General features: G+C 40.7%; 1 protein-coding gene across 2 annotated transcripts in view; it reads left to right on the top strand.

Moving 5' to 3' along the window:
• Positions 1-24,594, top strand: part of plekha7b (pleckstrin homology domain containing, family A member 7b) — a 90,985-nt gene that overhangs the window by 48,035 nt on the left and 18,356 nt on the right. Inside the window, exons 6-14 of one of the 2 annotated variants that reach the window (XM_034680069.1) lie at positions 6,960-7,071; positions 10,157-10,261; positions 10,785-10,857; positions 11,354-11,454; positions 16,961-17,139; positions 18,612-19,028; positions 19,246-19,783; positions 22,379-22,462; positions 23,947-24,015. In XM_034680069.1, coding sequence (XP_034535960.1) covers positions 6,960-7,071; positions 10,157-10,261; positions 10,785-10,857; positions 11,354-11,454; positions 16,961-17,139; positions 18,612-19,028; positions 19,246-19,783; positions 22,379-22,462; positions 23,947-24,015 — 1,678 coding nt within the window. The remainder of the gene's footprint in view (positions 1-6,959; positions 7,072-10,156; positions 10,262-10,784; positions 10,858-11,353; positions 11,455-16,960; positions 17,140-18,611; positions 19,029-19,245; positions 19,784-22,378; positions 22,463-23,946; positions 24,016-24,594) is intronic. The other variant, XM_034680071.1, reaches the window with a different exon arrangement.

The following is a 24,594-nucleotide window of genomic DNA, read 5'->3' on the forward strand; positions in this document are numbered from 1 at the left end:
TAAAAATCGGATCAGGAGCCAAAAAAGCTGATAGGAACATCCCTAGTTTTACCATAAGTCTCATGCAGCTTTTCATAATTATGTTTGTGAATTTTCTTAGCTTTAACGTAGTCCCAAACTAAAACTTTACAGTCATTTGGAGGAGCAGAGGTGTGAAAAAGACAGCTATAGTGCAGGTGTAAGTCACTAAAGGAAGATTAAAGCCGTACAAAGTTAACTTATTTGAATTCGGACTCTATTATCTTGTAGTACAAACACACTGCTGACTGCATCTGAATAATTCTTCATTTGTTTATTTTTATTCTGTATTTTTGTCCCCTTCTCCTCAAGCCTTCATGTCATAATGCTGCTGTAAAGTTAAACCCAGAGTTTAAGTGCTGCAGTCCTGGTATTGAATGTGTGCGACACGAGCACGACCTCACTGCTCCTGCAAAATGTTGCTCCTGTTAACCGTCACAGTGATGTTGTGGGGTTCATCCTGCGTATAATGATATCTGAAAGGAAAGATGGTTTCCTCCGTGAACCACTGGCTCTCTTCCAAGCAAGGAGAACCCCAGTGTGTTCCCCTGAGACTCGTATCGAATCGAGGACCGAGCAGGAAAAAGAGCTTCAGGAAGCCCTTCCCCATGGAGAGGTCGATCAGCCTTGCTTTGCTGGCCTGAAGGCTTTGACTTTTTTTTATGGATTACCACACTGTGATCAATTCGTCAACTCTCCTCATGTTCACCCACAGCCTGACAGGATTAAAAAATGTCAAATGTGCCCTCATTTCCTTCAAGAGAAGCAGGGAGAGATTGAGCTTAGTGTACTTCCTCCTTCTGCATTTCATAATGTGAAATATCGCTCCTCTCCACCACATGCCACAACAAATCTCCTGAGGAACTCTTCCGATGACAGACGTGGTAAACAGTATGAAAGCTTCACATAAAACAGCAGAGTCCCCTTGATACAACAGAAACATCCTGTAAAAAAAGCCTGGCTGTGGTCCAGGCTGAGTGCAGATGCTGTAAGTTTTGTTTCACTGTGGTCTCTCCTCTTTGCCCCCTTGTTCCACCAGGATTGGTACTTTTGTTTTCAGCCTTTTTCTCTGACACACATATCTGGCTTATCTCCCCAAGCTAAGGTGTAGTGCAGCAAATAAAGCAAGAAAAAACAACAGGGTTACTGCAGCTTTTAACCCCTTAGTGGAACGATGCAGGGGGCCAGTGGTGTAAAAGTTTCCACTGTGTCTTTGTAAGCTCACATATTTTGCCTAAAACAGTCTCACTATACAATGATGCTGCATGTAGACTGGCTGCAGAGCTGTTTTCAAAATGGTGTAGATGTTTCTAAGACGTCAACTTCCTGGAGGACTTTTAGCAGAAATAAGAACAAGTCAATACTGAAATAAAGACTGGATAAGCGTAACATGGTTGAACCATTGGTGCGTGGTGAACTTTGGTTTCAGCTTCAAAGAACTAGACTCCCTCCTGGTATTTGCTTCTCAAGAGTTCCCTTACAGTAGTACATGTTAAAGGTCACATAACACTTACACTAAGACTCAATATGGAGCTACAGCAATGCCAAAATATAATCCAGTTTGAGAATAAGTATAAAGAAATGATTTTCATGAGGTACAGGGAGGAAGAACGGCATTGATAATCATGAGGGATTTGCTTTGGTTGTATTTGTAAATATAGTGAATAAAGGGGTAGGATTAAATATGTTTTTACTTCTCCTTTTCGCACATGTAAATTAAAATGTTTCAGTACTTGCTGATGGGAATTTTATTTTTGTTATTTCTTCTTTTTCACTTGTATGTTTTTCCTATTTTTCCTACATCAAATCAAATCAGAGGTAAAACTCTGTAAAAACCATAGACTAAAAATGGACGTAGTATCCGTGACGTCACCCATCTGTTCCTGAAGCGTTGTTTTGAAGCCTCTCGTCGGCGGGTGCCATATTGGAAATGCTGAACACAAACTAACTTTGTCCTAGCTAGTGTGAGGTAAAGAGGCGGGCCTTTAGCTTTTTCGATAACAGCTACAGGGTGCCTGCCTGTCAATCAAGTCAGCAATGCCCTTATTTGGGCAAAACTAGTATGCTTAATATCTTCCAAAATAATGAGTAATAAAAAAATTCACTCCCCGTACAGTGTGCCGAGAGAAAAACTAGCTAATCAAACCTAAGTTGTTTTTTTAACCAGGCTGTAAACATGTTTATTTCTGCTGTAAAGATCGTCTCTTTTTGAATGGGTGTGTATGTGGTTTCCTGTGTTTCTGCAGTCGGCCTCAAGTGGACACTCGATGAACTGCAAGTTTTTAACACTTCCGCATGGGCTTCATATTTTAAGACCAGAGGTTGTTGCTTGGTAAAAACATATAATTTAATCTGGCCAATCCAGCTGTGCAGTACACATGTTCATGATATAGAGTAAGCATTTCTTACAAAACAGTTTCCTTATTTTCAAAGGAACCTTAGCAGCACAATGAAATGGTTATCCAAAAGAGGAGTCATCATCTGAAAGGGCTTCCAGGGTTGTGACTTCCTTTTAATCCAGATGTCTGAAACCTAAAGAGCAGCTTTTTAATTATTGTGGTTTTTGTCTGCCTTTTGTGAGAGTAGGGAACGACATGTGGTTGGAATCGAACCCAGGCCTCTCACTTTGAGAACTTTATCCTCTGCACATGCGCAAGTTAACCACTAGGCCAAACCGGCACTCTTAGAGCAGCTTTAAATTATGATATAAAACAGGAGGCCTGCTGTGACTGGTGGAAAAATAATCTGCAGGAACTGAATGTTTTTCCTTTCTCAGCACATACTTTCAACAAACTGATCCTTGCTGTCCTCAGTTTCCCTGTTTTCAGTGATGCATCTCCTTCTAAGCACGTCAGATGGATCAAATCAAAAAACTGAAGCAGTCGGAAAAGTTATTGACAGTGATGCAATGAATGCTAAGGTATAAAAGTAGAAAAACGTACTATCAAAGGCTGGCAGGATCAGACCCACCTGCACTATATCACATCACACATAAAAGAATACTTATTTAATAAGAAATATAAACTTCCATAAAGTGAATTAAGCGTTTATATAAATGCTGATATTTCCTGTGGTTACTGTCACATTTCTTCACCTCCTGATAAAAGCACAACCCCGTCCACTTAATTAGTTTATACCCAGTTCATGTGAAGCGTATTGTTTGGGCCTACAGGGAGATGTGGTTGTTAATGCCGGGCCTAGCCTTCAAATTGTTCCATATTTAAGATGAAGTTTCTCTTCCTCACTTGAACCGAGATCTCTGTTGGGAATAGGATGATGCAACAGTTTGAAGAAGGGATGCTGTAACTGCTGCAAAATACTTCATTCTTTTCTCTTTTCTTCTGACTATATTGTATTAATATTTTATCATCGCCTGGTTTTTTTTTATTTTTATGTATTAGTCTGTTAGTTTCTTCCAACTTTTAAAATGACGTTAAAGTAGCATAATGTGTCAACATCCCAAGATTTTACTTCAGAATTGGGACCTAAAAAAGTCTTTTTTTTTAACTTATCATTACCTGCTTGTGTGTCATTATGTGCCATAGGTTTGCGCTGTTTGAAACATCAATCCATTAACCATACAAATTTTGTATGTATGAGGCATTGCAGTAACAGTAAGTGATAGATTGTTGTAGATTATGTTTGCTCAATCCCTGTCTGCACTGCCTTGAATATCTAATTATACCAAGGGTTGAGAGAAACAGCAGCTAAATGATGTAAATATATAAATAACAGTTACATTCACCATTGTAAGGTAAACTAAACAATCGTATACAACATTGTCCGTGAAGTCAGTTAAATCATATGTGGTAATACTACAGCAAGGCATTGAAAAACTTCACATGCCAGGGAGCATAGGTGATAAACAATCCTCTAAATGGGGCAACTGTGGCCTAGCAATCTAAGCTAAGCTAAGCTAAGAGGCTATAGTCCTCGTTGCAGCGGTCACTGTTTCAACTGCTGGTCTTGACCATTTGCTGCATGTCTTCCCCCACATCTCCTGTCTCTCTTCAGCTGTCCTATCAATATAGATGAAAATGCCCCCCAAAAATTACCCCCCCAAAAAATACAATATTAAAGCTGGGGACGGTAGTCAGATTTAGATACACTTTTTGTTATACTGGTTAAAATGATCTTTATGTCCTGATGGCAATCAATACATAATGTGTTCCTAAAAAAGAGTGATAAAAAGCTGCTATCTACAGCCAGAGTAAACCTGGGAAAACACCAAGCAATCACCGTTTTTGGGTGCCGAAATTTTAAACCATTCAAATCCCGTCCTGCCGTTCTGCCCGCCTCCTGTGCGTACATTTCCCCGGCGTGCACTCTCCGTCCCCTGCCTCTGCTTCCCCAGACTCTACTGACTGCCCCTCTTGCTCGACCTCGGGCCTGTCCCCTCTGACCCGATGAGGTACTTTGCTCAGGACTGTAGTCCGGATCAGAGTCTAAAAAGCTCTCACCACAGGGGCTCTGACAAGCAGAAGAATGAATGACATTTAGTAAGTCCTACAGAAAATATATATGTGTTGTAGTGTCCGTCCGGATGCTGTAGGGATGATGAGCCAATTCTTGAACACGTTGATCTTTAATAACTGGTCACTGTCGGCCGTGATCACGACAACCAACAAAACAACAATCAATGTTTGAATGAATGAAGAACTTCTCCTCTTGTCTCTCTTCTCTACACCTCTCCTGATGCCTTCACTGACTGTCAACACTGTAGGAATTAAGAACCTCTACACTGAACACGTTTAACAAACAGTAGAGCTGTTACAGTTTTATATGTGTTATAACTTTTCTGCTGATATCGTGTCACCAGTACAACTGGATCATGCTAGCATGACAGTTGTGAGTACTAACAGCAGCCATATTTATTTGTGTTTTTAGCTTTCACAATGATAATGTTATTGTGAGGACCGGTTTTAAAATCAGTCACGATCAAATGGTCGCAAGTCAGCGGCGCTCGTGCATGTGTGCGGGGGGGCGTCGTTTCGGAGGAGCTCCGAGGGGAAGGGGGGGGGAGTCATGACGAAATGCTACGTTCAAATTCATGCCAGTTTTCCGAGACTACCAACCCCAGCTTTAATGTTATAATATTAATAATTCAAATAATAACAATAATAATGCTGATGATTAGAATAATAGTTAACGGGGCTATTGGTCTAAGTGTGCGCCCATAGACTGTATAAAATATGGACGTAGTATCCGTGACGTCACCCATCTGTTCCTGAGAGCTGTTTTGAAGCAAATCGACGGCAGCAGCCATATTGGTAATGCGGAACTCAACTAGGCAGAGTGTGACGTAGTGTGAGCCTCTTAGCCAATGGCTGTGTGTTCCCGACCGGGAGTCACGTCAGTCATGTCCTTATTTGGGCAAAACTCATAATCTTAATATCTTCTTAACCGTCATGTTAGAAAAAAATTCACCCCCCGTACAGTGTGTGCCATTAGAGAGATTAGCTTTGTAGGACCAAGCCGTTTTTTGAACCAGGCTGTAAACATGTTTATTAATGCTGCAAATATCGTCTTTTTCCCATTCATATCTATGTGGTTTCCGGTGTTTCTGCAGCCAGCCTCAAGCGGATTTTCGATGTATTGCAGTTTATATCACTTCCGCATTGGCTTCATCGTTTGAGACCGGAGTTTGCCGCTTGTGTGCGCCCCATGTATAGAGGCTTTAGCCCTCGTCGCAGAGGTCACAGGTTAGATTCCATATACTGCATGCCCCCCCCCCCCCCTCTCTCTACTCCCCACATTTCCTGTCTCTCTTCAGCTGTCCTATACATTAAAGGCAAAAATGCCCCAAAAATGTAACTGTCTAAAAAAAAAAAAACAATAATAATAATAATAATAATAATAATAATATTAATAATAACAATAATAATCCCCCAAATAAAGAAAGTACTGTATTTACAGCTGGACTAGACTGGATGTTAATTTATTTATAGTTTATTTGTTAGGGACAGAGACAGTTTAAATAGACAAACTGTGATCAGCCATCCCATACAAGTATCATGCTGTTATTAGTGACTTGTTCTGAGGATTATACCAGTAATGGTGACTCTTAAACCTTGGGTCATGTAGACAAGGCACCTGCTATGGTGAAAAATAATTTCTATCGGATGTTATTGTGTACATGTACAGTGTTTCTCTGTATTTATAGTAAAAGTTATTCTCTGTAGCATTGATGAAACAGCTCTCCAGTGTTCTTGTCAGTAACTATTGACTGATACAAGCTAACACTGTGGGTGATACTTCATTTAGTCTCTAAATTTTTATTTGAGAGCAACTTTGGTAGTTGTACCCAAACAGTTATTAAGTCTGTGTGCTGTGGTTTTGTGAAAAACTCTCAAAAAAAAGAGAGAAAAATCAGACTGCATTAAAAGACCAGCTTTACGTTGAAACTGTGAAAGCTTTGCTGTATTTGCTGTGTGTTCATATTTCTGGATCCTTAGCAATATGCTGATGTCATGAGTTGGGACTTTTACTTGGCATAGTGGAACTGCAGTGTGTGTGTGTGTGTGTGTGTGTGTGTGTGTGTGTGTGTGTGTGTGTGTGTGTGTGTGTGTGTGTGTGTGTGTTCCTCCATATGGCTTTAACACATGGCTTAGGTTCTTTTCTGTTTGTTTTGGCTTGTTATCTGTGTGTGTGTGTGTGTGTGTATGAGATGTGCCTTGGGGTGTGTGTGTCAGATGAAGTGTCACTGAAGTGTCTGAAACACAAAGCTTACACTGTTAACACATCCACTGCAAAGCCATTGGTTGTGACCGGTCGCGTGGCGGTGTCAGAAAATAGTCATATCCTTTATATGTGAAAGGATATGACAGGGCTGGACTCGGTGTGTCTGTAGTTTGTCACAGGAGACAAACACTATCAGTCTCCAGAGCTTCTCTTCCTGCCCGTATCACTGAACCTTTTCTATGCTGCCTTCTCCCTTGTAGGTTAGAAGCCCGTATGTCCAAGTCAGCGGCAAGTCAGAGATCCCCCAGCATGGTCACAGACTCCTCTAAAGCCGTGACCCCAGCAGCAGTGGATGGCACCTCAGGGCCAAAGGTGAGCGTCAGTGTTTCTGTTCTCTTCTTGTATTCTAAAGTTTTACAGTATATCTCTGAAGGTGTTTAAAGACTTGGTGGTAGTTTTCTTTAGAAGCTCTCATATTGACAGTACAGGCTCATGTTGATAAATTGGTTTAATCTACTCCTGAAGACGTTGTCTCGTTCTGATTAATGTCCTCCTCGAGCTCAAATTTAGACTTTTTTTCCAATTAAACGTAAAGAAATCCTGTGGGACTGGACTGGGGTGTGGTGTACAGTTTAGGTCTTTGTGAGAGACTGGCTGTTGTTACAGCTGATGATGGAAAATTTTGCTGCATCCATGTTTGGTTAGTGAATAGTTGACACACCAGAGAGGACAAAGACAGTAATGGATGGACCGAGAAATCTTGGATTGCTTTCAGACACCTGGAAAACACTGAAAGATATTTAACTATTTACAAAGTCTCTCTTTTTACTTGTCATAGCTGCTAAATGTCTTGACTGCAATAATTTAAACAGCTGTTAAATTTCTTTATCAATCAATCTTTATTTATAAAGCGCCAAATCACAACAGATGTTATCTGAAGACTCTTTCCAAACAGAGCAGGTTGGGACCATACTCTATGTTCTACTATTAACAAAGACCCAACATTAAGACAGGATAAGATCCAGTCCCATCTTACAGACAGGACTCAGTCTGATCTCATCTTAATCCACCATGAGCAGAGCACTTTGCAGCATTTGGCAAGTTACAGTGGCAAGGACAAACTTCCTTTAACAGGCAGAAACCTCCAGCAGGACCAGACTCATGTTAGACACACATCTGCTGAGACCGTGTTGGGGTTGGAGAGAGGGATAGAGAGAGATGGTAGTGGTGAGACAGATAGTAGTACAAGTTGTTTATATAAGTATTACTCTGTTGTGGGAATAAAACGTGTTTGTTTGTCTTTGCAAAATGTAACCATGATTGTGATAATTAACATAAGCTTCAAATAAAAAAATGCCAAACACTTGCTGGTTAAAACCCTCTGAAGTGCAAACCTTGCTGCTCTTCAGTGTCTGATATTATAGTCCACTCAGCATTGCTCAGTTTTAAACTGTTGTTCTGCCAAAACAAGCAGCAGTAACAGCTTACTCTTTGGCTCTTGTCACCTGTTAAGGACATTTTTTAAACAGTTTTGACATTTAATAGATTCAATGATTAATCTAAGTTTTTTAGTGACTCAATCTAGTATGTTTCATTTTCATTGCTTAAAAGAGTAACTTCCATGACTTTGGTGTGCAGATGTCTACACTAAGAATACAACCCGAGGTATTTCTGCAGAGAAGCCCTCGAGCAGAGATAAGATTTCATTGCTAAAGAGAATATCAAGTCTAACCTTTACTAAAAGTATGCCTCATTATAATGCCATGCACACATCCACTTGAACAGTTGGCTGGATTTTCCTTTTTTATGAGGAATATAAAAAGGAAGTAGATAGAAAGCTATTCACTGTATAAAATTACTCTTTTCTTTTATAAGTTCCCTCAGTAGTTGAAATTGGTGTTATGTTTCTCAGTCTTAATACATCAGGATACTACCTGTAAAAATAAATTATAATGTCAAGGGTTTTAAAGCTCTATATGTAACTATATCCGTATCTGTAGCTGACAAAACTGCATTGCTATCTGGAAGTCCTGGCTTACTCGTGTCTCCCTGTTGCATCCAGAGCAATCAACAATTCCTGAGCCGTTGTATGATGTAAAAAACTAAAACAACTTTGTAAAACCCAAATTTTAGCAGATAATGCTTGATTCCATTCCAGTTTTATTTAACCTTTATTTAACCAAGTTGGTCCCATTGAGATCAAAGATCTCTTATCCAAGGGAGACCTGAGAATAATAAACAATATTCCACAGACACGCTGAAAAACCGTGTGACTCCAAACAAGTCTAGCTTCTACTGACTCCTCCCAATGTCTGTGCCACACAATCCTACATTAAAGAGACAGCGTCTTCTCATCAGAAAAGAAACTAAAATATTATATAAAACAACCAAATCCAATTATATTTTTACATGCTTTACCCCTACAATTTCTCAACTATACTAATGCTAAATAAATCTATAAACAGTCATTAATAACCTGTAACATTACTTTGCCTCATACAGTATCTATATATACATATGTAAAATGTCATTCATCTAGAAGCCAAAGATCCTTGGTTGCACAGTTAAGATCTGGTATTCTTACTCTGGCATGAGGTTGGTCGATTTAAAAACATCCCAGAAGTAGACAGACTTTGTGAGTTGTGGGATTTGAATGAAGTGGAAACCAAGTCCCATTTTCTTTTGTACTGTACAAACTATGATGACCTCAGAAAATTATTGTTTCTTGAAATTGCTGTAAAAAGCTTAAATATTGTGGTGGACAGGGGTGCAGACTTGGCCTACTGGTTAAGTTGCACACCTATGTAGCAGGCGGCCCGGGCTCGAATCCAGCCTATGGCTCCTTTCCCGCATGTCATTCCCCCACTCTCTCCCAGTTTCCTACACTATCCACTGTCCTCTCCACTGTCAATAAAGGTGTAAAAGCCCCAAAAATATAACTTAAAAAAGAAATATTGTGGTGGACAGATGTGCAAAAACAGGAATGGTTGTTTAATTTTGACGTGTTTAAGTTTGCTGATTTTAAAGCTTGGAAAAGAAGACAAGATAGTCTCTTTATGTAGTGTGCATTTAATTTAATTTTGTTTAAACTTTACTTGGCAATGAATGAACGTGCTGTACGCTCTGACCATGGACTGCTTGAATTCATTGTGTTTTGTAAGCCGATGCAGGCTGGGCTTATGATTATATGTATGACACAATAATCAAATAAAAACTTCAAACTTCTTTAGCCTTGCTACAACTCCAAAACTCTTAATTGTGTGTTTTCCCCACACATTCAAATAACCTTATCATATTTCCCCCTGGTCCTCCATGCTCCCCTTCACTAGATCTACCAAAAGCTATACACAGTGCACTTCTATATTGATTACTGTATGTTGCCTTGGGTAAGCCAGGTACATTGGTTTACAAGCCTTCAGCAAACTGAACTCTTTTGCTGTCCTTGTACTTTTTGCAGGGCTCCAGAGGTCCGGGGAAAGTACACAGCTTCGGCAAGAGGGATCATTCTATTAAAAGAAACCTCAACATCCCCGTGGTGGTGCGAGGCTGGCTCTATAAACAGGTGAGTTTTGGGTCCTCTGCTCTTATTGTGCTCTGATTTTGGTCAGGACACTCTGTGATGTGATGTGTTGCATAATATGTGTTTTATGTAGTCAGCAATAACTGTCCTTGCAGAAGTGAGAGTGCAGATGAGAGACAACAGGTGTAATTATATAATAGAAGCTGCTGCTCGGACTGCCCTTACCTTACAATCCCTTTTTGATCTAGGTTTGAGAGTCTCATGAGAGCACATATAAAGCATAAGTCAGCGATTTAGTAACACAGAAAGCAGAGTTATAGACTTATACTACAGAGTAAAATGTGAAGGCTGCAGCTTTGTGCCAAACCCTGCAAGAAAAATGATATATTTAAGGATATTTAATTACTGTTTTAATGGTATTTACAACCCCCCCCACCCAAACCACCCTACAGCTTCCTGCAGACAATCCCAAACTACACTTTTTTAATCACATTGTGAATTAAACTGTGTTGCTGCGAGTAGGAATTTCAAATACGCTGTGTTGTGTTTCCCCGTTTACCTTCAGGACAGCTCTGGTATGCGACTGTGGAAAAGGAAGTGGTTTGTTTTGTCAGACTTCTGCTTGTTTTACTACAAAGGTGAGTGTGTAGAGAGTGCACGAGTTCACTTGGCCATGTTTCCACTGTCACAGATCAAACGCTCTCGATTGTTCAGATATTAAACCTGTAATTGTCTTTTTTAAGGGAAGATAAATTTCTTGATTAATCACAGCCTAGAATTAGACGTCTGACATATTCTGCCATCTCTTCCTCCCACTTCTTCCACCTTATTAACTTGAGTGTTGTATTATGGGATGTAATCTGGGCTTGTGTAGCCAGAGCATCTACCTCCTCTCCTCCATTAATCACACTGAATAATAGATAAGCCACATGCCACCTCTTGCCACATGCTGCCACATGTCCTCGACAAGACAAGAGTCACCCATGAATTATGCCTGACTAATGTTCCTGCTGTTCATGAATCTGCAGCCTCTCGCAAACATCGTAAAAACTATTGGCAGGATTAGTGTTTGTTGTTTTGGATTTCAGAGATGAGTGACTGCGCGTTGTGTGTGTGTGTGTGTTTGCTTCACAGACAGCCGAGAGGAGACGGTGCTGGGAAGTATCCCTCTGCCAAGTTATGTCATAGCACCAGTTGAGCCTGATGACCACATAAACCGCAAATACGCTTTCAAGGTAACACTGAAGTGTCACTGAATCAGATCTAGAAAAGGAATGATCATGTACATGTGAAGCCAGCAGAACTTGTTCATTACTTGGAGTGTTTGTGAAAATAATATTTGCTGCATCATGTAGTAGTTTACCCCTCATGTGGGGTCAGTTTTTTTTTAAATTTGTTTATGCAGTCGAAGATTTATTGTAGGGGCGGAGCAGCATAATGTTTCTGTAACCTGGTCAGAGGTTGCCAGATTGTTTCACTGTTTGAAATCATAAACATTTCTTTTCTTTGATTATTCTATTGAACCAATGTGCTTGTGAATGAGAACTTTACTTTATGTTATTATCCGGCTCTCTTACTGATCTTCCAGCTGTGTAAGATGCTTGATTCTGATTGGTCAAAACCAAGCAGCAACCTCTGGTCTAAAAATATGAGTCCAATGTGGAAGTGCTAAAAACTGCAGTTCATCGAGGATCCGCTTGAGGCTGGCTCCGGAAGAACCGGAAACCACATACACACCCATTAAAAAAACAGCCTAGTACAAAAGACGAGTGTAGTCTGGATAGCTCATTTCTCGATCTGCACACACTGTACAGGGGGTGAATTTTTTTCTAACGCGGCAATTTCCAAGATATTGAGATTACGAGTCTTCCAATGAGACAGACAGTTCACTTGATTGACTGGCGGGAACACTGTAGCTGTTGGCTAGGAGGCTCAAAGCCCACCTCTTTAAGTCACAATCGCTCAACAGCAGCAATATGGCTGCCGCCGCCGACTGGCCTCAAAACAACGCTTCAGAAACAGATGGGTGACGTCACGGATACTATGTCCATATTCTATACAGTCTATGGTCTAAACCCCTTGACTTTCACTTTCACTAATATGAGCAACACCAGAGACAAACTGATCACACGTCATGTCAAATCAATCCGCGGAAAAGAGCTCTGGCGCATTTTGCTTCTCCTTGTTGATACCATAGACCAGGGGTATTCAATTAAATATTTGGTCGGGCCGGATTTTCAGACTAAGGACATGAGCTGACAAGCAGCTGAAAGTTGATTTTCCTTGTTCATTTTTAAAGGTGCTCAGAGAAGAGAAGAAGGAGATCTGAATGATATCATACTAAAAAAATTGACCGCAACAGAGAGATAAGAATCCATCGCCATAGATCGCTAACTGCCATGGAATCACTGGGACTATTTTTTAAAAACTGTAACACAGAAATCATTTGCGTCGGGTCTTGTCTCACCCTGTCGGGATTCTATTTCCCATAACTACCTGGAAACCATACATTATCTCTTCCTCGATAAATGAACACAGAAAAGTTTTATAAATACACTCTCAGAGTAATGCAGGGATAAATAAAAAAAGAAACTTGTTTTGCACTGCTGCTCAGAAATGTCTCCCCCTTTGTGTAGGAAATATTTTCCCTGACCCAGCTATTGCATTCAATGAATAATTTTTAGTACAGTTTAAAAATTGTGGTCCCTGACCTTTTCATACCCAAACCCAGCAGATGGCTGCAGAACAATTTTATAGTCTGGGCAGAGATAATCCGCATATTAGCATATGTATTTCAGGTTAGGCCAACCTGTACATGGTCGGGTTTTATTCATGTATTGTGCGCTGATGCAGAGGGATTTTTTCCACAGTGTTTGGGAGCCCAGCTAGTTTGCTAAAGAGGCTGCAGCAGAGCAGTCCTCAGTACAGAGTACATAGTACAAAGTGCAGGAGGCTTGTTCCTTCACAGAAATCTGAATGGCACAGAACTGTCTTGTCAAACAGAACCTGAGAGAGGCAGCCAGCATGTGGTAATAGTGTCGTTTTTATTTGAAAGCATGCGACAGAACTTTTCCTCACATGTGGCAAGATCTTTTCTCTTCTTCTTCTCTGAAATCTGCCAGAGGACAGCAATGGGATGTTTTTTTTAGGGAGGGTTACAGCAAGAGTGTGAACATTACCCAGCTCCTCCTTTGTGGAAACACAGAGCTTGTTGCAAAGAACAATAGTGCCTGAATGTTTGATGCAGCACTGCAGCTTCAGGGCATTCTGTTGCAATCCTTTCAGCTCCTTTGTACACTGGCTTTTGTTCTTGGATTCTGTTTGTACGCGTGTGTGTGTGTGTTGAGTGCATGTCTTCGTGAGTATGAACCGTGCAGATCTCCTGGGTTTTGAAGATCATATTACATACAAAGGATTTGTATTATAATTGTGCTGCTGGGAATATTAATTATGCATTCAGCCTATTCAGCGTCTCCTCCCACCACTTGCTGGGGAGTAAATGTAAGGTGAGGTGAAACCAGCCTGCGCTCTGCTGCTGCTGTACCACCCTGTATTTAAAGAGATCCCTATTCCCCTCAGCTCTCCCTGAGCCATCATGCATCAAAGAGCAGGTTTCATTACGTGTCTGAGGTGCTTTGGAAATTTGCAGTTACTGCTAAGCAAGCATGACAACAGCTTAGTAGATGTCAGGTGTTGTTGAACAATGGGATGTTTCAGACTGTTTGAGCTGCTGATATGTAAGATGAATGACAAACTTCACTTTGAGATAACGTGTTGAAGTTACAGGCTGGAGATGGTGACGCTAACATTGTTCTTTAAACCACTTTGATTACCAGTTGAATGGAGTAATTCAAGTAATCATACTCTGTAAGTCAGTAGAGAACTACTCTGAAACAATTTCTTGAGCTATACCCTCATGTCCTCAATGATAACAGTGTTTCTAATAGGTGAGTATCACTACACATTATTTTGCTGCTGCCTGTGTTACTCATCGGTGCTTCTGTTATGACTGCCACACATCCACAGCTGGAGCCATCCCTGCTCTTTCTGACTGAGTCGGCACTGATCAGCTGTAACTTCCTGTTGTTTTCTTTTCTCCTTTTTTGCTCATCTCACTGTGTTTCTCTCATTCCCTGTTGGTCAAATTGCCTCCCATTGTGACCCCGGTGTGTGTGCGCGGGCGGAGTGAGTACTGTTCTCTGCGAGCAACCGTCCTGAATCACACAGGCTTCCTGTCTTGCATGAATAGGTATTTGATTTCACTCTGGCCTCATCAGTGGAACGCCATACCCAGCTCATTTTGTTTCATATCATGTCAGTAGATGCTGAATGCACATTTTGAGGAATGTGCATCAAAGTCGTATCAGTGCAGACATGACTACAGCCGTCATCGGACAATGCCAGAGCATGTAGGGTAGAGGATAGCTTTAAATGAAGAACTACATTTTTGGATTGTGACACAGATGTTTTTGGTCACTGCTTTTCAGCTCATTGGATTTGAAATGAAACTCAGAAAAATGTCACATTCAGCACAGAGCTGGATTCTCTGTTTATCATCCTACAAATCTTTTAGAACATAACAACGCACTCAATGTGTTTTTATACAAATCAAAGTGAATCTCCCTGAAACTTGAGAGTTTCATTTCTAACACAATGAGACAGAGGAAACATTTGAGTAACATCCAGATGATTTAAAGCCACTGGCTAACTTTAACCCTCCTATTATCCTTGGGGTCAATTGGACCCCATTCAATGTTTAACATCTCTAAATTAATGACAAACATCATTTTTTTGGCTTCATATTTCATGACTTTTCCTAATTTAATGGGGACAACTATGAAAACGTAAAATTTAAATGATGATATGTTCCAATTTCAGTAAAAAAAATGTACGCGTCTCTGTTCCTTGGGGTCAATTTGACCCCAAGGAGCTGTATATAACATCAGAAATATCAACATTTTACACACATTTGTTTTGGTTGTTTTGGATGACATTGATGTCACTATCAAGGACACTTCCGCATGTGACTGCAGGAGCTGGGAGCGAACCGCCAACCTTTAGATTGAGATATAACATTTCCAGCCACCATGTCTCTAGAGACATTCAATGATGTGTCCTGTGTCATACGTTTTGATAACATAGAAACAAGGCAGGGCCCATGAGAGCATGACAAACTTGCAGCAGTTTGATGTTCTGTTTCACAAATAAAGTCCTTCTAAATGCTTTAAATTGTGTTTATGCTTGAAATATATTTAGGTAGACAACAAAGAAACATGAAGTACCTGACACATAAACCAGGGTAACAATCAGTTTCTGGAGGTTTAAATTGCTGGGGTCAAACTGACCCCAAGGATAAAATATGTTAGTAAATTTGAGGGTAACAGGAGGGTTAAATGACGGTCAATGAGTGGAGCATGTTCTCAAAGTAACTCATTGGATCATACTTATCTGCTCAGCCGCTCTGGTATTTGTTTTTGTCAAGCTACACATCACTTCATCATCATTGGAGAGATGAAGCCACACTCATGCTCTTCTTTGATTTCATTGCATTGTTGTGAATGTTTGCTGCTATCAGCAATACTCCCTCAACACACATCTATTGTTCATATAAACTGTTTTACTCCCTACTTCTCTTTTTAGCAGGTCTGTTGTTGGATTAACTCTGCAGTGTTTGGTTTTCAATTTAAGATTAGGCATTTGGTATGATTCTTTCACCTTCCTTGCAGCCTGCAGACTTTATCAGTCGTGTTAATGATTAGCCTGAAGGCTCTCCTGGTAACATTGTGAGTCATATATTTCCAAGTTGGTAAGCTAGTTAAAACCTTTAGAAGTTATTTTTTCACTCAGAAAGAGGGTGTAGCTTTCCCCGTCTTCCTCTAAACCAAACTGCACTTCTATTCTGTGTTTTACATCGCTGTCATTGCAGATATTTTCAAATGAAGGAGAACCCTTCGATGTTATTTTCTGTATATATTTTCATAGATTTTTCCTGTTTATGCAGTATGCAGTGGTGCTGTACTCCCCCTATTACTTTTCCTTGGATTTTTAATATGCAGTTCAGTCTTGAGTCCTGGCTGCATGGTTTAAGAAGCTTTTTATGATTTATTCTGATAGAGAAGTTAAGAATGATATAAAATAAACATCTTTTTGCACAAAAAAATCAATCATAGATATGTAGAGTCTTACACTTTTTAAAGATGTGTTGAATAGATCATTGCAGCACATTTCTAAAAGGGAAAATATAGAGGCAATAGCAACACAAAATAAAAGATTAAAAGTCTATGAAACTTAAAAAATCATCTGTTTTCCCTGGATATCTGCATCAGAATCATGTTTTCCTGACCAATTTGGAGACATAATAATTGCCTATTTGTTGCTTCGTTATTGTTGTTTGCTGCAGTTGCTCTTTAATCTCTAACTGCTAAAGAGATGTGTTTTTCTGCAGCTTTCCTTGAAAGCAATTTAAAAACATAACCTGTATTTTGCATTTCTTGATTTCCTAAAACAGCACAATGTTCACATCGTTTCTGCTGCAGAACTCTCCCTCTCTCTTTCTGTTTCAGCACTGCTGTAAACTTTGTCCCCACTGAGCTGACAGCTGTCACTCTCTATACACAACAAAGCAAAGTTTCCATCCATCAGCCTCTTTGGCAGCTTTTTTCCTGTCTTCTGAAATACGTGTTTTAATCTGTCCTGTGTCTTGCCCTTTTTTTTTTTTATCTCTCTCTCTCCCTCTGATAGGCGAGCCATACTGGAATGCGCTCCTACATTTACAATAAGAACTCTGTGATTGGCTCACAGGCAGAACACTGCGGGATGCGGACATATTACTTCAGTGCGGACACACAGGAAGACATGAATGGCTGGATCCGGGCCATGAACCAGGCTGCGCTGATGCAGCAGAGTCACACTATAAAGAGGTTGGTCTCACTCTACTGTGTAATATTCAGCTCTCTCATTGGCTGGATTTCTGATAGTACTAACATCTGGCCTTCCATAAAACAGCAGTCTCTGTGCACTTGATATGTCTTCAGACAATATCATGAAAGAAACCTGGGTGTCAGTGTTCATACGTGCACTACATGTACAGATATATCAGCTACAGTGCTGGACTGCAGACTGCAGGTTTGACTCCAGTATTAGGACTCTCCTTCTTCTTGCCGTCTCCCACAGCAGGTCCAGCCCTGCCCGTCTGTTCAGGGGCACTGAGATGTCTGCAGTTTGTGTGTGTTTGTGTGTAAAATACATCTGGGTGTTGCATGCATGAAGCTCATTGCAGTCCATTGCTAGCTGAGCACAGACCTCACAGAAGAGAGTGTATCCTTTATTAAAATGTAAAAAAAAAAGTGAACTCATTTAAAAAGATATTCACAGATGCTGTCAAAAACAGTCTGAGACTACTGTAACTGTACATTGAAAATTACAAACTGCATTTAGCGATGTTAGATAAGCTGAATTGGCAGCAGAGTTTGAATGGTTTGTGCTATTATGCCACCTAGGGGCTGAAGTAAGTCAGTAGTATCCATCATTCCTTGAAATGAACATATATGAAATACACCAATGAAGTAATAATAATATATTACCACTTAGGAGTTCAGTGTAAGCGATTGACTTAAATCATTTCTAACAGAAGGTCAAGTGCTCCAATCAGCTACAGCAAACCTGTTTCTTACCCTGATATCTTACCTCTAAGTGTTCACAGAAACAAGCCACATCTCAATATGTACAGTCTGTGAAAATATCAATGAGTGCTTGAAAATTAGACTCTTTGAATGATGTCTAACTCCTTCAAGTGGAAAAGAATACATGAATTAAAATATGAAACCAAATGAATTTCAGGTCTTATCATTTGAACACGCTGTGCAGAGCGGCCCAATACCCCGAGCTGTTTGATGAAGACAAAGCGTATGTCATTTTGTTCTTAGGTGATTCATTCTTCACAGGCTCTACTCCACTCTTTCTCTTGATTGAAAATGATTTAACAATGAAAATGAATGATGGAAAGGTATTAAATAACTCCTGAAGGTCCCACAATTTTCTCTGAGAGAAACTCGGTTTTGAATCTGAATCTGTAATAATCCTTCAAGGAGGGACATTTAAGGTTAATTTGAGTTACCTAAATCATGTGTTTTTTTTATCAGCTGCTTCATGGTGTGTGATCTCCTGTTTGAAAATTGCTACACTTTATCATAATATACAAAGAAGAGGGGGAATTGTATGACATTTAAAGAGCTGTACAAGTGTAGGCATGGGTCATAATTTAAAAGAAGGGTACTTAAACTCTTAATTTTATTCTATCAGGCCATTGAGGATGAAAATAATATTTTTGAGAGGTAGAATTAGCTCTGATGAAGATGATGATGATGCAGCATCCTGTCTCACTTTCTCACAGAGAGGTGGAGAAGCCAAAGAAGGCTGTGCAGCTTGCCGTCCCACAAACCAACCATGTCCACATCAACCAGCACTCATCTCAGTCAGAAGGCCATCGAAGGACAGACAGAGAGGAACCTCGAGATAACGGCGTCCATCCGTCTCATGGAGACGAGCTGAGGTACGGATTAGAGATTCAGGCGAGGCCCAGCCATTCAGCCACCGAGAGACTCTCTCCAGACTCGCTTGACAGTGCAGCACACAACAATGGACAGCAAACTGTGATCCAGGTGGCTCTGCCCCCTGAACAGAATGGAAACCTGGTCTATCAGAGGGGCTTTGTGGCACGGAAAGACTCTGAGAAACACGTGCAGAGGAAGAATACGCTGGCTCAGGTGGAGCATTGGGTCAAAGTACAGAAAGCGGACCCACCCAAGAGGTGAGTTTGATTAAACACAATCAATATGAATCAGCCAACAGCACTATAGCTGATTAAATGAACCTATAAGTGAATGGCTCCCTCTTGTGGCTCATATGAGTACTCTTATATTCCTCTATGGTTCTGTTTGATTTAGTTTTATGCAGAGAAAAGATTATAGACACATTATATCAAATTCTTCCAAATAAAATACATTTCTCCTTTATGTTTCTCTCAGTGCTCAGTCTGCTGAGTACAACTTCCCTCGACGGACCCCTCCCTTAAAGCCCAAAGCCAGCACAGTGGATGCCACCTATCATTCATTGCCAAAGTCTCCCCGTCTCCCGTCTGGCAGCAGCTCTCCTCCTGCCACATGCAACCTGCCCAGCGACTACAAGTATGCCCATGACCGGCTCAGCCACTTCCGCATGTCCACCGACGAGCGAATGGCCACCAAGGAGGGGATGGTGTGGCAGCTGTACGAGTGGCAGCAGCGGCAGCAGTTCCGTCACGGCAGCCCCACCGCTCCTATCTACACGGGTCCTAACTTCACAGACGCTTCATCTTTTAGAGTGACCCTGGAGATGCCACGTTCCCTCTCTGTGCCCCCGTCCCCGTGTGAAGTCCCACCGTCGCTCCAGTCCTTCAAACCTCTGTCCCCTCGCAGGCCACACACTCCCTCAGACAGACGCACCGTCAGGCCGCTGGATGAACTGTTAGCTGGGGACAGCACAAGATCCAGCTCCCCTGGCCATATATGTGCCCAGCTCTCTCAGGTAGGAGATACACTCAGGGCTGTAAGGCAGCAACAGTCCAAAACACCAGAAATATCAATTATTCTTTTTTTATGATTTCATGCTTTTATTTTTTTTTTTTTATTTAAAGCAAAAAAACTTATTTGGAATTTGTGTTGAATAAAACAAGCAATTTGAATACCGCAAATGTCTCCAGGAATTCAGAAAAATACATTTATCACTGATTTCTGACATTCAATAGACAAGATGATGAGTTAATAATTTGGTTTACATGAAGACTGGGCCTTTTGCCAGGTTGTCACTGTAAATAAGAATTTGTTCATAATTACTTACCTGGTTAAATAAAGGTTAAATAAAATAAAATAAAACTATATTTTTTTCTAATTTTATATCTCACTGCTGTCTGACTCATATAATGACTAATTAATAATAATAATAATAATAATAATAATTGTTATTATTATTATTATTATTATTATTAATTAGTCATTATATGAGTAATAATAATGGTAATGATATTTGTGATAATCATAATCATTATCATAATCATATTTATAATCATAATAACCTTTATTTATATAGCACCTTTCTAAAACAAAGTTACAAAGTGCTTCCAAAAAAAACAAGAAATTCAAAGATTTACAGCGTTATGAAAGTATTTTTTAAAAATAATGTTTTAAGAAGTGATTTAAAATTAGAGACAGATGTAGCACGTCAGATTTCAGCAGGTAGGGTCATTCCAGAGTTTAGGACCCTGGACTGAAAAAGCCTGAAAGCCCAATCAGGCTCTGGGAACAACCAGAAAACCCATATCAGCTGATCTGAGAGGGCGTGCAGAATCATACAAGGTCGATGATATACTGAGGGAGCCTGATCATGCAGAGCTTTAACAGTTATGAATCAGACAGCTGCATTTTGAGCCAACTGAAGGCGGTGAACAGAGGCCTGACAGACAGGAAATGTGGGGATAGAGAGAGGGGGAATGGCATGCACCAAATCATGCCAGGACAGGGTATTGATCCTGCAATCAGTGCGATGATGACTGCAGTCTCTATACATGCGGCATTGAGCTAAACTGGTGATCTTCTTGTTTATTTAACTGAACAATGAAACAGTACATGTATTAATTTAAAGTCCCACCTCAGTAATCTAGACTCCAGGGTGTACCCTGCCTTTCTAAATGTCTACTTTGAAGGTTAACCTGCGCAGGAAACGAGAGTAGAGAGAAGTGATGAATGAAAGTCCCACCCTTATTTCCGTGGGACTAAAGTAAAACTTGATGTTTCTCATGTAGTGATCCAAATGACAAAGGTCCCATACACATCGATGTGAGGTATCTATCTATCTATCTATCTGTCAACATGTGGGATGTTGTTAGCTCAAAAGGACACCATGGGAAGACAAGCATGAGCAGCATGAGAAGGCTCCAACTTCTCAGCGTACACAAACACATTTTTATAGTCATGTGAATCACTCGCAGATTCACACAGTCCACACCCAGGCCCGTTCCACAGGTGGTGACACCATGTGTGAGCTAAAGCTTGCCTCTCCAGCGTTCAGACAACACCACCACTGCCACAGGAGACGGAGCTAGAGGCCGTTCTGACATCCACACCCTGCGCTGTCTGCCAACCACACCCTCCACATGTGAAAAAGTCTTCCTCCAAACCAGCACCACACTCGCCAGCACACACAGTCCTCGTAACCAACCATTAGGCCTTGCACAAGTTAACAAAGTGTTGCTGATGCTCTGTTTCCTCCATCAGTCACCCCACTGAGAAGATACTAATTACAATCGTTGAACAGAGAGACACGCAATTATAGAAAGTCCTTTAAAGAAGAAATATATCCGACAAAGGCAGCCGCAGTGACTTTGTTCAAGAGAGTTGTTTATGGGAACTAAAGTAAGTCTGAATTGAACTTAGTTTCGGTGCACCCAGCATGTTTGAGGCTCCCTTTGACTGGAGTGCGCTTAAGTAATAGCGATGTGTGTACCTCTGTGGAATATCATTAAGAAGTATGTTTTATTAGCAGCTAATCCAATTTGCCCAGGGCTCCTCAGCACCCTATAAACATCTCCACTCTATCTCAAACATCAGCAGTGGTCTCTTTCTTCTGATCTCGCATTTAAATAAAAAACCTATTATACAGCAAAAAAATAGTGGCATGGGAATCTCAGAGGGAATGGCTTACAGTGCTTCTCTTGCTGGTAGCAAACAAATGTTATTTTAAGAAAGCAGGTTCAGTATAATTTATGTGTAGTTAATTAAATCTCTTGTTGTTTGTGTCCTTTTAAGGTTCTGTAGTGGGCCTGCTTTTTCACTAATTCTGTGTGTTAAGCAAAAACGTCAAATCTTCTGAGCCCTGTAGCGACTCAAACTCGGGGCACACCTTGTTTCGAACGAGAGAAGGAGCGATGAAAGGGAGAAGAAGGATAGATGAAAAAATAAATCTGCCGTGTAGTCAAATTTGTTTGCAGACTTGGAGGCAATGTTTTAACTTTGATTCAGTGTGATAAAGTGGTCTCTCTATTGAAGGATACTGACTGAATTAGACATTCTGTTTGATTGGACTCTATCAGAGCTGTGATAACAAGTTGAATTTGTTTCCCTGCAGACTTCACAAATAGAGAGAAGGTCCATGCCAGCCATGGGCTACATCACACACACTGTCAGTGCACCCAGCCTGCATGGAAAGACGGTATGTTGCTGTTTTATGACTTTTTCTATTATTCTCTACATCATTTGTTTTAATTTTATGTCTTCGACTAGTCAATGCATATGTAGAATTTTGATTTGTTAAATGTGTGTATATGTGAGAGTTTAAATAGACAAAAATCTAGACCTGAAGAAGCAAACTGATGTGAATCGACCCCCTGACCCTGCAAAAAAAAAGCTACATTTTCGTTGTATACATTTTAAAAGTGTCCTCTCTTCTAACGACCCCGTAGCCCTTTAACTCGTAACAGTTTTCATTGTGCAGCTCTAGCTTTCACATTTAAAGCTATAACATGGACATGCATTAAGACAAAGCACTCTGGCCTTTCATCTAAATGGCTTTCTCACCTATTGTACTGCCCATATGGTTCTCAAGTATTTTCTCTCATCCCTCTGCGCTTCCCGCCCTTAAACCTCGGGGCTTGGCTGCAGCCAGAGGAGCTGACTCTGCTCCTCATTCAGCTTCGGAGGCACCAGGCCAAGATGGCTGGTGTGCATAGCCCCAGCGATGCGTTCGCTCACCTGCAGCACCACCAGCACAACGGCCTTCTAGGTCCCAGCATGCAGGTCAGGGGCCCTCGTACCTCCCTAACCTCCTCTGCCTCTGCGGCACTCTGCAACCCCTGCCAGTGCATTGTGGTCCCTCTCTCCCCAGCCAACTCCTTACATTATCTCCCTGTCATTCATAATAGCGAGCCATCTGTCAGTATTGCTTGGTTGTCTTGTTTACTCAATCCTTTTGGCATGGGCTGTGTTGTACATCAGACCGTCCAGATCGCCTTTAAGCGGAACATTAGTGCCTCTCACCGTCAGTGTCGCTCATTCAACTCGTTAAAAACATTTAAGAACTGAAACCAGGAGCCGGTTTCTTCTATTTTTAAGACCATTTCTGCAGCATGTTGCTTGTAGACTGTGCTTGCATTTTATACTTAACTCTGTGTGATTAATGTGTGATATTGCACAGCCTCAAAACAACATGTGATGAATACAACACTTGTGTATCTTCGTCGTTTTGGGCTCCATTAAGTCTATTCCTCTTGGTGTTATCGTTCTGAAGCAGCAACAGTCTTCCTTTGAACTTGCTCACCAACAGCGTATTTCTATGAGACTGTCAGAACACAGTGTTGCTGCAACAGTGCTCAGTGATGACAACTCCATCTAGTTTGTAACATCCAACCATCCTCTGGCCATCCTCCATCCTATGAACGCTCAGTTTGACCACATGAGAGACACAAGACCCATGATGTCAGTTGTGTTTGAGGTCAAACTTGAGAGATTTGTGGAGTTACAAACTTAAACAATTGCTTTATTATAGTTCGGCTTCACTAATCATGAGAAAAAGAGGATAACTAAACTGCCATTGCAAGTTAATCAAAAATATGTATCAAAGCCGGTGCGTCATCTGGTCACCCATTATCCTTTGCAGCTTCATTTCAAATGATTTGTCTCTCCACTGCTCATTTCAAGGCTGATGATACTTACATACAACTGAAGAAGGACCTGGAGTATCTAGATCTGAAGGTGGGCCCCAACAAAGTAAATGCCACTTTATCCTTTTCATCTCTCCTCCATCTTCCTCCTGTGAACTGCAATCTTGCTCTCCTGCTGCCTCCAACATCTGCCTCCCCCTTTCCCTGTCTTTCCTCTGTTCTCCGCTTTGCTTTCTTCTGTCTCCTTATGATGGAATTAACATGTTTTTTAAATGCCTGCGCACTACAGAAGTTATCCTTTTTTAAAACAAGATGTGTTTTATGTATTTATAATCTAACAAATGGTGGAATTAACAAGTGATGTCTGGCATCTTTCTTAATTAGAAATCTCTGCATTCAGCTTGTGACCGTGTTTCCCTTTTGAAGACAGCGATGTGCGTTAAGATGCAGAGAGCTTACGTCACACCTGATGCTACTTCTTGCTATAGCTGTTATTGTTTTATTTATTTGTTTTACCTTTAACGTATTCATATGTTTCTGTCATTACCTTACCCTTTTATTCCGTTTATTTGACTGAACTCTTTTTTTCCATGTTTACTCCTGTTTATTTATTGATCGCTGTATTATATATGAAGAGATCAGAAATACTTAGACATGTCAAAGAACAGCTGTACTTTGCACACAG

This window comes from Notolabrus celidotus, chromosome 3 (assembly GCF_009762535.1).
Source record: "Notolabrus celidotus isolate fNotCel1 chromosome 3, fNotCel1.pri, whole genome shotgun sequence".
NCBI lineage: Eukaryota > Metazoa > Chordata > Actinopteri > Labriformes > Labridae > Notolabrus > Notolabrus celidotus.